Raw genomic sequence first — 10,814 nt, 5'->3', positions numbered from 1 at the left:
ACTGACGGCTTTTCCCCTGCCCCTTGGTCCCTGTTTCCCCAGCTCCCAAGCTTTCTCAAGGACTCTCCCATGAGGTGTGTTGGCCATCTTTCTGGGGTTCTTGCCTACAGGTACCCCGTGGGTGTGACTGGGGCTCATTTTTCAAGGGTGTTTAGGGTAGGAGTGGCCTTCAGGGTAGTAAGGCTGTTCCAATCCACGTGAAGGCCTAACTACAGCCACCCCCAAGTTAGTTCCTAAGTTCCCCAGCACCGTGGTTAAGTTCTTTGGGCCTGGGGTGACGGATACATACATGGGCACAGTGTTCTCCTTAGCTGAGCTATTTCTGTGCTAATCTGGCGGTTTGCGCGAACTTTGACTTCTAATAAATCTTTAGTGTACCGCTTCCCAGACCTAGGGTCAAGGTGGGTTTAATCCAATCCTGCAAGCGATTTTTGCCTGGTGGGATGGTTGGCGTTCCTTAAGCACAGTCTGTGGTACTCAAACTGTGGGGGCACTTTCTGTTCTAAGTAGGAAAGTGCCGCCATTTTTTGAGTGTCACCGATTGGGAAGATCTACACAGAACCGTGGGATGGGTCCTTAAGACCCGTCGGGTTCTTCTGAGCCCAGTCCGGGCTCCCTCTGGGCAATGCTCTGCTCTCCCGTGGTACTCAAATGTGGAAGCACTCTTCAGACAAATCAGTGAAAAGTGCTACTGTATTTGGGTGTCACTGGTGGGCACCATCAGCGGAGTCCATCTTGCTCTCGTCAAGACTGTCACAGCTTATGTATCAGCTGCTGAGCTCTCCAAGGCAAGTGGGGTTTGGGGGCACAGGGAATGGGCTGGAGACCTACCTTTGGTTTTGCGAGGTCAACACCCATGACCTGGCCATCCAGTGCGCCCCTAATGCGTTCATAACCTGAGACTTTTTCTGTACCTAGGTGTCCCGGTGGTGCCTCCAGCTAGGAGACCAATCCTTCGCAGTGCTCAGACTGGGATACACAAAATGGGGGCACTTCCCGTTCTCTGTCTGGAAAGTGCTCCCATTTTTGTGTGTCCTTGTCTGAGGAAATCCTCAACGTCCTAGAGCTTGGAAGGCTTAACTTCCCAGCCTGCTGTCCTGGACCCCAGCTGCGGCTCCCAGCCCCCCCATCCCTCCTGCAGGCTGGCTCCCCCCACAGCCATTTGTTCTAATGGAGTGTTGTGTACAACCTTTAGCCCACGGGTAGTAAGAAGCCAAGGACCGGTTTTCCCTCTGAATGCCTGTGAATGCCTTTTCCCTCTGAATGCCTTAACCCCCTTTATTCTACATTGAGTCCTAGTTCGGGTTCTTTGAGAACGAGCAGAGGGGCAGAGAATCCCAAGCGTGGTCTGCTCTGGCAGCTCAGCCCAATGCCAGGCAACGTGAGGATTAGGACCTGAGCTGGAACCGACTCAGCCACCCAGGCGCTCCCGGTCCTATTTTAGCCTTAACATCTCCAAATGGTGAAACACTTCAATAAAATAACCATGATTTTGTGTGGGTTTGTGGCTTTGTTTAAAAATGGGCCCTTGGCTTTTCAGCAATGTGGGAGGGAAGGGCTAGATCATCTCTGCTCCCCCCACTGCTTCCCCCCCACCTTCAGTAAAGGAAATCTTTGACCTTAAAACAGGTTTTGTAGAACATTAGAAACCACCAATTGAGCCCTGAAAAGTCCTGGACTTCCCCACCATAGTATAGGGACATGGGTGATGTGTCCTCCATTCAGATTGGCTACAGGCAAAGCCAAAATTGATTGCACATTGGGAAAGAATCACAAGGAAAGGGGGTGTATCTTAGAGATACAAGCCTAATTGCGGGCTCTTCAGTGAGTGGGTTAATGGTACCAAACCAACACTAGCTTGGTTGCTCCTAAGATCTTGATGTCAGGGCGGCTTCCATTTCAACACTTGCCTCCTAGAGGGCTGTGCCTGAAATTGGCTCACATCAAGGAGCAGTCTTGCCCCAGCATTCTAGACCTTGTCAGACCAGGATCCCCTCGCACCATTCCTCTTCCAAGGCATGTTACATATTCCTACTCCCCAGACGTGTGCATAGATCTTCCTGGAGGCCACCTAAGGACCTGGGTGGTGAGTGGGCCAGGTTTCTCCTTGTTCAGCTTCGGCAAAGGGTCTGGGGCATGGTTTATGGGGTTGTAAGGGGCTGGACGACAGACAAATCAAGGGCTCTCAGGAAGGAAAGGCCTTGGTTTCAAGAGTCAAGTGTTAATGAGACCCTGATGTCCACAGGAATGTCTGCAGAGTCTGAGTTAGCTTCCTTTTTCCAGGCTTTCACGGGCTCCAGGGTCACTTTCCTCCATAAGCTCCAGGTGCTTCCTACTAAATTCCAGTCTTAGACGAATGGCTTCATTTCAGCACACTCATGGTGTCCTTGGGCGTTCCTGGGATCAATCACTGGCTTGGACTGAGTCTCCCTATCTCCAGTCCCCAACAGGGAAAGTCTGGTTTCGCCCGAGTCCTCCGAAGCATGGGACAGGTCACAGGCCAGCCTCCGGTGGGCTAATCCCGGTGAGGTATCCAGCCAGCGGGCAGGACCGTGTGCAAAGCAGGACTGCAAGGGAGTGGGTGGCGGGGCTGCTGGCCTGACCAGTATTCTCTGGCACCCGGCCCCGCCCTTCGAGACTGTCTAGCACCCTCATAGCACTGCTAGTCCTCAACTTTGCCACAGATGCCATTTCAGCTGCAGGCCTGGCTGTAGGGGGCTGTGTTGTGTGTTACACGATGGTTAGCATTTGGAGAATCCTGACACTGCCAAGTGTCCCAGGGAGGGGTGCAAAAATTGCCCTCGGCTTAGAGCCCCTGCTCAAGAATCCTCAGGTCCTGTCCATGACCGTAGCATCCCCCAGACTAAAGCTCCACGCTCCAGGCTGCACGATGCCTTGACCCAGTCCCCAAGCAGAAAGGATCCATCCTGCAATGGGAGTGCACAGGAGAGCCTGCTCCTCACCGTTGACCAGCTGGGTCCTGGGATGCTCTTCCTCTGCCCTGCCTTCAAGAGGAGAGCTAGAGCCATTCAGCAGCCAATGTCCAGGTGAGGTCTTGTTCCCCGAAGCACATCCAGCCTTCTGTGCGTCATTTTGTTCAGGTCCATCCCAAATAACCTGAGGACACACAGCGGGAAAGGTTATCCCAGGCCCAGGCTGCGGCGGTGTTCCAAGGTAACCTCAAATCTCTCACACGTCCTGCCTTGTTAACATAATCCCATCATCCGGTCCTTGGTTGCAAACCGAGTCCCATGGGGAGGTAGGCTGGCCTCTGAGCCACCACACTGTCCCAAGTCTCTAACCTCTTGACTGGTTTAATTGGTGGCCATCTTTAAGAAGAAGCAGCCAGGTTTCCCCCCTTTTATAGATGGGGATATTGAGGAGCGAAGAGGCCGGAAGGCCTCCCCATCCCACACTGCTTGCATACGTTAGTGCATGAAGGAGACGTTTCCGAATCTTCTGGCCTACTTGCCCATCTCCGATGGGCATCTCGATTGTTGACCCTCACTCCCAACTCCAAGCCCCAGGTCCCGCCTCCTTCAGAACCAGAAACCCGTCTCTCACCAGAGCACTCGAAGTTTGCAGCCAGGATGACTCAGCCCTTTGCACAGCAGCCTGACCCCCGTATCCCCCAGGGCGTTGTTGGTCAGATAAAGCTCCGTCAGGGTCTGGCTGACGCCCAGGGCGGAAGCAAGATGCTCACAAGCTTTGGCTGTGAGGCCACAGCTATCCAGCCTGTGGAAGACAGTGGTTGAAGCAATATAAGGAGCTACTTTGGGGCAGTGTCTTCAAGGGGATTCAGGGTGATGGTTTTAGGAGACCGGTTTCAGAGAAAGCAGAGTGGTGCCCAGCCAGTCCAGGTTAAGGCCAATGTGCTGGAAAACATTTAAGGGAAGCATTTAAGGATGCTTCTCAATTCACAACTTCATCTCCATAGGTTAACCCACTGATTGTGCAGTCCTATCCATTCCCCTTTATGGTAATTCGATCCCCGTCTGTCAGTGAAACCCCGGTCTCAGTCCATCTTGGGTTCATGCTGTCCTTGAGCTCAGGATCCAGGCCTAAGTCGATTGGTTCCCATGTCTCCAAGTCACCATGAATGGTTTCAGTTGGACACAGGACCCACCCCAAACCAGTGCATCAGACCCATACTTGATTTCCCGAGCTTTTTCTTTCAGAACTTAGACCTGGTAAGAAGTTGTGTTTTGTCAACAAGCAGGATCAAGGCAAAGCTTATTTGATAAAGGAGCCAATACAGCAACGAGTGAGGAAGATAATGGAGATCACGAATCCAAATGCCTAGATCAAGCCATACCTGAAGCCAATTTTCAGTTACATAAGTCAGTCAATCTCTCTCTTTTAGGAGCCAGTATGAATTGGGCTGCCACCTGCCCAAACAATATGCCATCTGATTCTCTCTAATTTCCAATCTGCCTCCCACTGTGTTTCTTTCCTGCATTCTCTGCCTTTCCGGTAACAACAAGAATAGGTAGCACCTACTGAGGAACAACTGTGTGCCGAGCACCTTGCTAAGGGCTTTGCGTTTACTTCATTTGTTCCTCACAGCAACTTCTGAAAGAAGTAGTATCACAGCAGGGATGTTAAGTGGAAATATTTTAATCTTAGTTTGGCTGAGGCTGTGAGGCGAGAGATGCCAGCTCCCAAAACGAGGCACAAGACAACAGCTCGGGACTCGCAGAGGAAGAGAAAAAACCAGCTTGCTGACGAAGAACCACCCACGTCACAGGTGCAGGGGGGTCAGGAGAGGAAGATGAGGGTGCAACCTGTAGACGGGGGGGTGTGCAAGGAGGTCCCCCTGGGCAGGCGCCTCCCCGGGGTGGGTGTGGAGGGTCCCTGTAAGAACGCGCATATGATCCCCGGGAGAGGTGCCTGCCAGATGGGGGGTGGGGAAAGTGCTGTCCCTGAGCCCCATCCCCCCGCCCCCATCCTGATGCCCACCTACCCAGACCAGCACATAAGCCAGAGCCTCAGAAATGACAATAGAAACAGTCCCTCGGGGTGGGAGCCAGGCGGGTTTTGGGGACAAAGAAGGAGGAGGAGTGATAACTCACATTTGACTGAAATTCACACTGGAACAGATTGACTTTTTATTATATAAAGGTCACTGAGAAGCCAAGAATCTGCCCAAGTAAATGTCAGCGGAGAAGAGGAAAGTTTACAGAAAATGTTTACAGGCAATGATGGAAGGTAAAGTGAGGCATTTTATGTTTGCCTCCTGCAGAGAATAAATTACCGCCTGAGCTCTCTGCGGGTTTTCTCTCCACCTCGGGGCTCCCGCTGGCCCTCTTCCAGAGCGGGGGAGGGATGTCCCTTCAATAGAAGCACAGGGCAGAGATGCGCCCCCAGCCGGAGACCGCCCCCGCCAGGCCACCAGTCCCGATGCCCAGGGCTCACCACAGTTTCTGGAGTCTGCAAGTGGGGTGTCCCAGCCCCTCGCACAGCGGCCACATGCCCCTGTCGCCCAGGTCATTGAAACTCAGATCCAGCTCCCGTAGGTGGGGGTTGACCTGGAGCACAGCACCGAGACCCTCACAGGCGGCCGAGCCCAGCCTGCAAATGCCCAACCTGGAAGACAGGACGCACAGAGGCGAGCTGAATAACCCCAAAGGCGTCCCTGGGGAGGGTTTCTTTCTGTCCAGGTGCCCATGCAGAGAGGTGATCAGACACCATCCCCCCCCCCCCCACCCCCGACCAACCACCACCCGAGGCAGAAAAAGGGAGAAGCAAGGGGCAGGTGGGTGGGAAGACGGGAGGCAGAGAGAAATAACAAAGAAAGAGGGAAAGAGGAAGGAAGGAACACAGGGAGATGGTCCAGAGGAAGGATGATACTCAGTATGGGTTGGGTATCCATCCGATGAGTGCTCGTGTATCAGGTTCCTCCAGCTGCTGTAACAAGTTTCCACACCGGAGGCTCACAAGATAGACACTGACTGTCTCACGGCTCTAGAGGGAAGCCTGGCCCCGCCCCACCCGCCCCTGGCAGCCGAGAACCTGGTCCAGCCTCTCCCCAGGCTTCTGGTGTTCACCAGCCATCTTTGGGGTACACCTGTCCTGCGCCAACATCACCCCATCTCTGCCTCCATGTTCACACTGCGTCTTCCTCCACAGGTGTCTGTGTCCAAATTTCCCTTCTTCATGAGGACACCTCATTAGGGGCCCTCCCTGCTCTGGCACTCATCTGAACTAATTTTATCTGCAAAGACCCTGGAATGGGGCGGGGGGGTGTGGAGCTATATCCTTACCCAGTTTCTTTCTTTTTCTTTTTTAATTGATTTTTAATTTTTTTTAATGTTTTGTTTTTTGAGAGAGAGACACAAACAGAGCACAAGCAAGGGAGGGGCAGAGAGAGAGGGAGACACAGAATCTGAAGCAGGCTCTGAGCCCCACGCAGGGCTCGAACCCACGAAACATGACATCATGACCTGAGTCAAAGTCGGACGCTCAACCCACTGAGCCCCCCAGGTGCCCCAACATGGGAATTTTTTTATATAGATGAGCCCATAGCAGTAAGTGGTTTATAAGGGTCTTTCTTTTTTTTAATTTTATTTAGTTTAAGTAAATTAAAATATACATTTTCTTACACCCAACGTGATGCTCAAACTCACGACCCTGAGATCAAAAGTCACATGCTCTTCTGACTGAGCCAGCCAGGTGCCCCAACAGCAAGTAATTTAAGCACAACTTCGTCTGTTTCTCATGATAGCCACTGGGAGGAGAATGCTATTACCATCTGTTGTTAGGACACGTGCTCAAGGTCACGGAGCTGGGGTTCACTTAGCCACTGTCCTTGCATACTGTTGCAATCGAAAGACTATTTGGGGGGACTTAAGAGAGTCAAAAATGCTATTTCAGAGGCACCTGCATGGCTCAGTCAGTTAAGGGTCCAACTTCAGCTCAGGTCATGATCTCAAGGTTTGTGAGTTCAAGCTCCGCGTCGGGCTCTGTGCTGACAGCTCAGAACCTGGAACCTGCTTCAGATTCTGTGTCTCCTCTCTCTGCCCCTCCCTCACTTGTGCTCTCTCTCTCTCTCCCTCCCTCTCTCTGTGCCCCTCCCCTCTCATGCATGCATGCATTCTCTCTCTCAAAAGTAAATCAACATTTTTAAAAAGTGCTATTTCACTGTATAGTATTTTTTTTTTCCAGATTTTCAGACATTCCTGCCTGTCCTTAGATATGGCTCCCATAGGGCGAAAACCTGAACTCTCCTTTCCTTTGAGGGTGTCCGTGTTTCCCTCAGGCGACATGTAGATCTATAAACATATAAACATCTGGTTGACCTGCTGTGTCTGGACAAGGGAAAGAACCCAGCCTCAGCCAATAAGAGCCACATTGGGGTAAGTGGAGAAATGCCTTCTAGAACATTTTTTTATAGGGACACCTGGCCAGCTCAGTCAGAAGAGCGTGCGACTCTTGATCTCGGGGTGGGGAGTTTGAGCCCCACATTGGGAAAAGACAGGAGTAAAAAATAAATAAACTAAAAAAAAAAAAAAAAAAAAAACCTTTTTTTTTTTTTTAAGTTTTTTTTTTTAACGTTTATTTATTTTTGAGACAGGGAGAGACAGAGCATGAACGGGGGAGGGTCAGAGAGAGAGGGAGACACAGAATCTGAAACAGGCTCCAGGCTCTGAGTTGTCAGCACAGAGCCCGACGCGGGGCTTGAACTCACGGACCGCGAGATCGTGACCTGAGCCGAAGTCGGCCGCTTAACTGACTGAGCAACCCAGGCGCCCCAACCTTTTTATGCATTCTAAAATATAATGGCAGAATAAATGTGTATGAGTAGCTGAAAATATGCAAGAAGAAAAGACAAAAGGGGCGCCAGGGTGGCTCAGTCGTTTAAGCGTCCGACTCTTGGTTTAGGCTCAGGTCATGATCTCATGGTTTGTGGGTTCAAGCCCCACATGAGGCTCTGTGCTGACAGTGCAGAGCCTGCTTGGGATTCCGTCTCCCACCCCACCCTTGCCCCTCCCCTGCTCAGTCTCTCTCTCTCTCAAAAATAAATAAGTAAACATAAAAAGAAAAAGAAAATGCTAAGGACAGGATTTCCTTACTTTATTAAATGGCATTGCAAAAATTAAAGAAAAAAACTGAACTCCACCTAACCACACAGGTAAACACAAAGAAGAAACTGAGAACACCCTTGACATTGTACTGGCAAAAGATTTTATTTTCTTTCTTTTTTGTTTTAAGTTTATTTTTTTAGTAGTGTCTACACCCACCGTGGGGCTTGAACTCACCCCAAGATCCAGAACTGTAAGTACGTTCTTCTGAGCCAGCCAGGCACATGGCAAAGGAATTCTTGCACACCTCACAAGGATATAAATCATAGAAATGCATACGGATCTGACCTCAAAACATAAAGATTTGTGCCTGAGGAAAGCATCCACAGACAATTTGACAGGTTGAGGGCCTACCGAGCAGACGTTTCCAAGATACACACTCAACGGAAGATTAATATCTAAAGCGGGGAACATTCGCAGAGCAAGGCAAATATAGAACACATACCAAAGACACAAATAAATTATGCAATTAGGAAATTCACAGAACGGGGAAACCAAAAAAGCCGATAAGCACACGAAGAGATACTCAACACTGAAATGCCGTTTAAGAACATTTTACACCCACCAGGGTGTTAAAGATAGAAAGTTGAATAACCATCAAGATACCAGCAAAGTAGCTTTTCCTAAATAGCGGTCGGAAGTGTAAACCTCATCTTTCTAGAGAGCTATTCAGATCAGGTGGAGATGTCAAATTCAGTCTGAGTGTGTGACTTGACTCCAGGTTGGGGGTGGGGGCTGGCGGGGGGGGGCATTCAGGAAAGGACACACAAGAATGAACATCACAGCAGAGCTGGGGACGGGAGCACGGCTCCATAGTATCTGGTGCGTGCAAATAACTGAACGCAGGTGAGCTCAAAGGGACGCCTTAGATATGTCTGCACCAAGCACATCCTCAGTTATAAAGATGAGTGGGGGAGGGGGAGAGGTTGGTGAGTTGTATCATTTACATAAAGACAGGAGTGCTTACAGACGATCTTTGGGGAGCGAAGGAAGGAGACAAAATTAAAACAGGGGCCTGTGGGGGGCGCCTGGGTGGCTCAGTTGGTTAAACATCTGACTTTGGCTCAGGTCATGATCTCAAAGTTTGTGAGTTCAAGCCCCACATGGGCCTGTCAGCACAGAGCCCACTCAGGATCCTCTGTCCCCCTTCTCTCTCCCCCCCCCCCACCCTGTGCATTCTCTCTCAAAAATAAACATTTAAAAATTATATATATATATTTAAAACACACACAGAGGTGTGTGTGCTTCCATGGGGATAGTGTGGACTGGATGCAGTAGAGAAAAGAATGAAGAAATGGGGCATTTGTCCAAATGTAACAAAAGGAATAGAAGCCCGGCTGTGCACAATGTCTTGAAAGAAAAAAACAAAACAAAACTTCTAGCGTGAATGACATCAGATAATAGATGAGACTTTTGTAGGACAGACAGAGTCTCCTTTGGGACTATAGAGAAAAATGACTTTTTTTTGGAAATTGACAGCCTTCTGCATTTTCTTTTTGTTCCTCGGTTTAGTCATCCATTCCTTCTTGTAAAAATATATTAACTAGGGGCGCCTGGATGGATCAGTCGGATGGGCATCTGACTTTGGCTCAGGTCATGATCTCATGGTTCACCTGTTTGAGCCCTGAGTCAGGTTCTGTGCTGACAGCTTGGAGCCTGGAACCTGCTTTGGATTCTGTGTATCCCTCTCTCTCTGCCCCTCCCCAACTAGTGCCTGGTCTCTGTCTCAAAAATAAATAAAAGCTTTAGAAAAATAAAAATATATTAACTTTACTAGAGTTAAAATTTAAACACTGACTCTTGATTTTGGCTCAGGTCATGATCTCATGGTTCATGAGATCAAGCCCTGCGTCGGGCTCTGTACTGACAACAGAGCCTGCTTGAGATTCTCTCTCTGCCTCTCTCTGTCAGTCTCAAAATAAATGAACTTTAAAAATTGTTTAAAAATACGTGGTGCTGAGGAGCGTAAGCTCAAATTAAATCCCCAAACTGAGAACCCAGGCCTTATTTAGGGGTTAAGGAAGGAATCCATGGGGATGAAGCATTTGTTTGGAGTCCTAACAGATAAAACAGATGTTATCCAGGAAACAGGAGGAATAGCAAAGTAGGAGGGCATCCCAGGAAGAAAGAACTGTTTGTGCAAAGGCCCTGTGGCAGAAAAATCTTTGAGGCAGATGTAGCTAGAGGTTAGGAGAAGAGGGAGTGACCCCAGTGAGCCCAGATAGAAGAGCAGACTCAGATGATGGTGAGGAACACAGGACTCACCGGAGGGTCTGGAGTCTACACTGGGGATGCCTGAGGCCCTCACACAGCAGCAGCACCCCGGGGTCCCCCAGGTCATTCAGGCTTAGGTCCAGCTCCCTCAGGCTGCACTTAACACTGAGGATGGACGTAAGGTCCTCACAGGCAGCAGCAGTAAGGTCGCAAATCTTCAACCTGTAGGAAATCCAATCCAACATGTATTATGAGTGTTTTCTATACAACGTTAATTTTATCTCCCCTACCCCCAATCTTAAAAGTAATGCATTTTCTTTTTTTAACATATTTTTTTAATGTTTTATTTCATTTTATTTTCGAGAGAGACAGAGCGTGAGCAGGGGAGGGCAGAGAGAGAGAAAGACACAGAATCCGAAGCAGGCTCCCGACACCGAGCGTGTCTGCACAGAGCCAGATGTGGGGCTCGAACCCACGAACCGTGAGATCATGACCTGAGCCGAAGTCGGACGCTTAGCC

At 49.8% G+C, this 10,814-nt stretch overlaps 1 protein-coding gene across 3 annotated transcripts in view; it reads right to left on the bottom strand.

The window, feature by feature from the left end:
• Positions 1–1,435: 1,435 nt before the first annotated feature.
• The window catches only part of NLRP12 (NLR family pyrin domain containing 12), a 31,664-nt gene continuing 22,285 nt past the window's right edge, over positions 1,436–10,814 (bottom strand). The window contains exons 7-10 of one of the 3 annotated variants that reach the window (XM_019436799.2): positions 10,347–10,517; positions 5,416–5,586; positions 3,565–3,735; positions 1,436–3,117 (exon numbers count right to left, since the gene is read on the bottom strand). In XM_019436799.2, the coding sequence (XP_019292344.2) occupies positions 3,030–3,117; positions 3,565–3,735; positions 5,416–5,586; positions 10,347–10,517 (601 nt within the window). In that variant the 3' untranslated portion in view covers positions 1,436–3,029. The other 2 variants (XM_019436801.2, XM_019436802.2) reach the window with 2 other exon arrangements.

This window comes from Panthera pardus, unplaced genomic scaffold (assembly GCF_024362965.1).
Source record: "Panthera pardus isolate Hobbes unplaced genomic scaffold, ASM2436296v1 HiC_scaffold_18, whole genome shotgun sequence".
NCBI classification, from domain to species: domain Eukaryota; kingdom Metazoa; phylum Chordata; class Mammalia; order Carnivora; family Felidae; genus Panthera; species Panthera pardus.
Note: the sequence above shows the minus strand (reverse complement) of the source record. Positions and strands in the feature narration are given on the sequence as shown.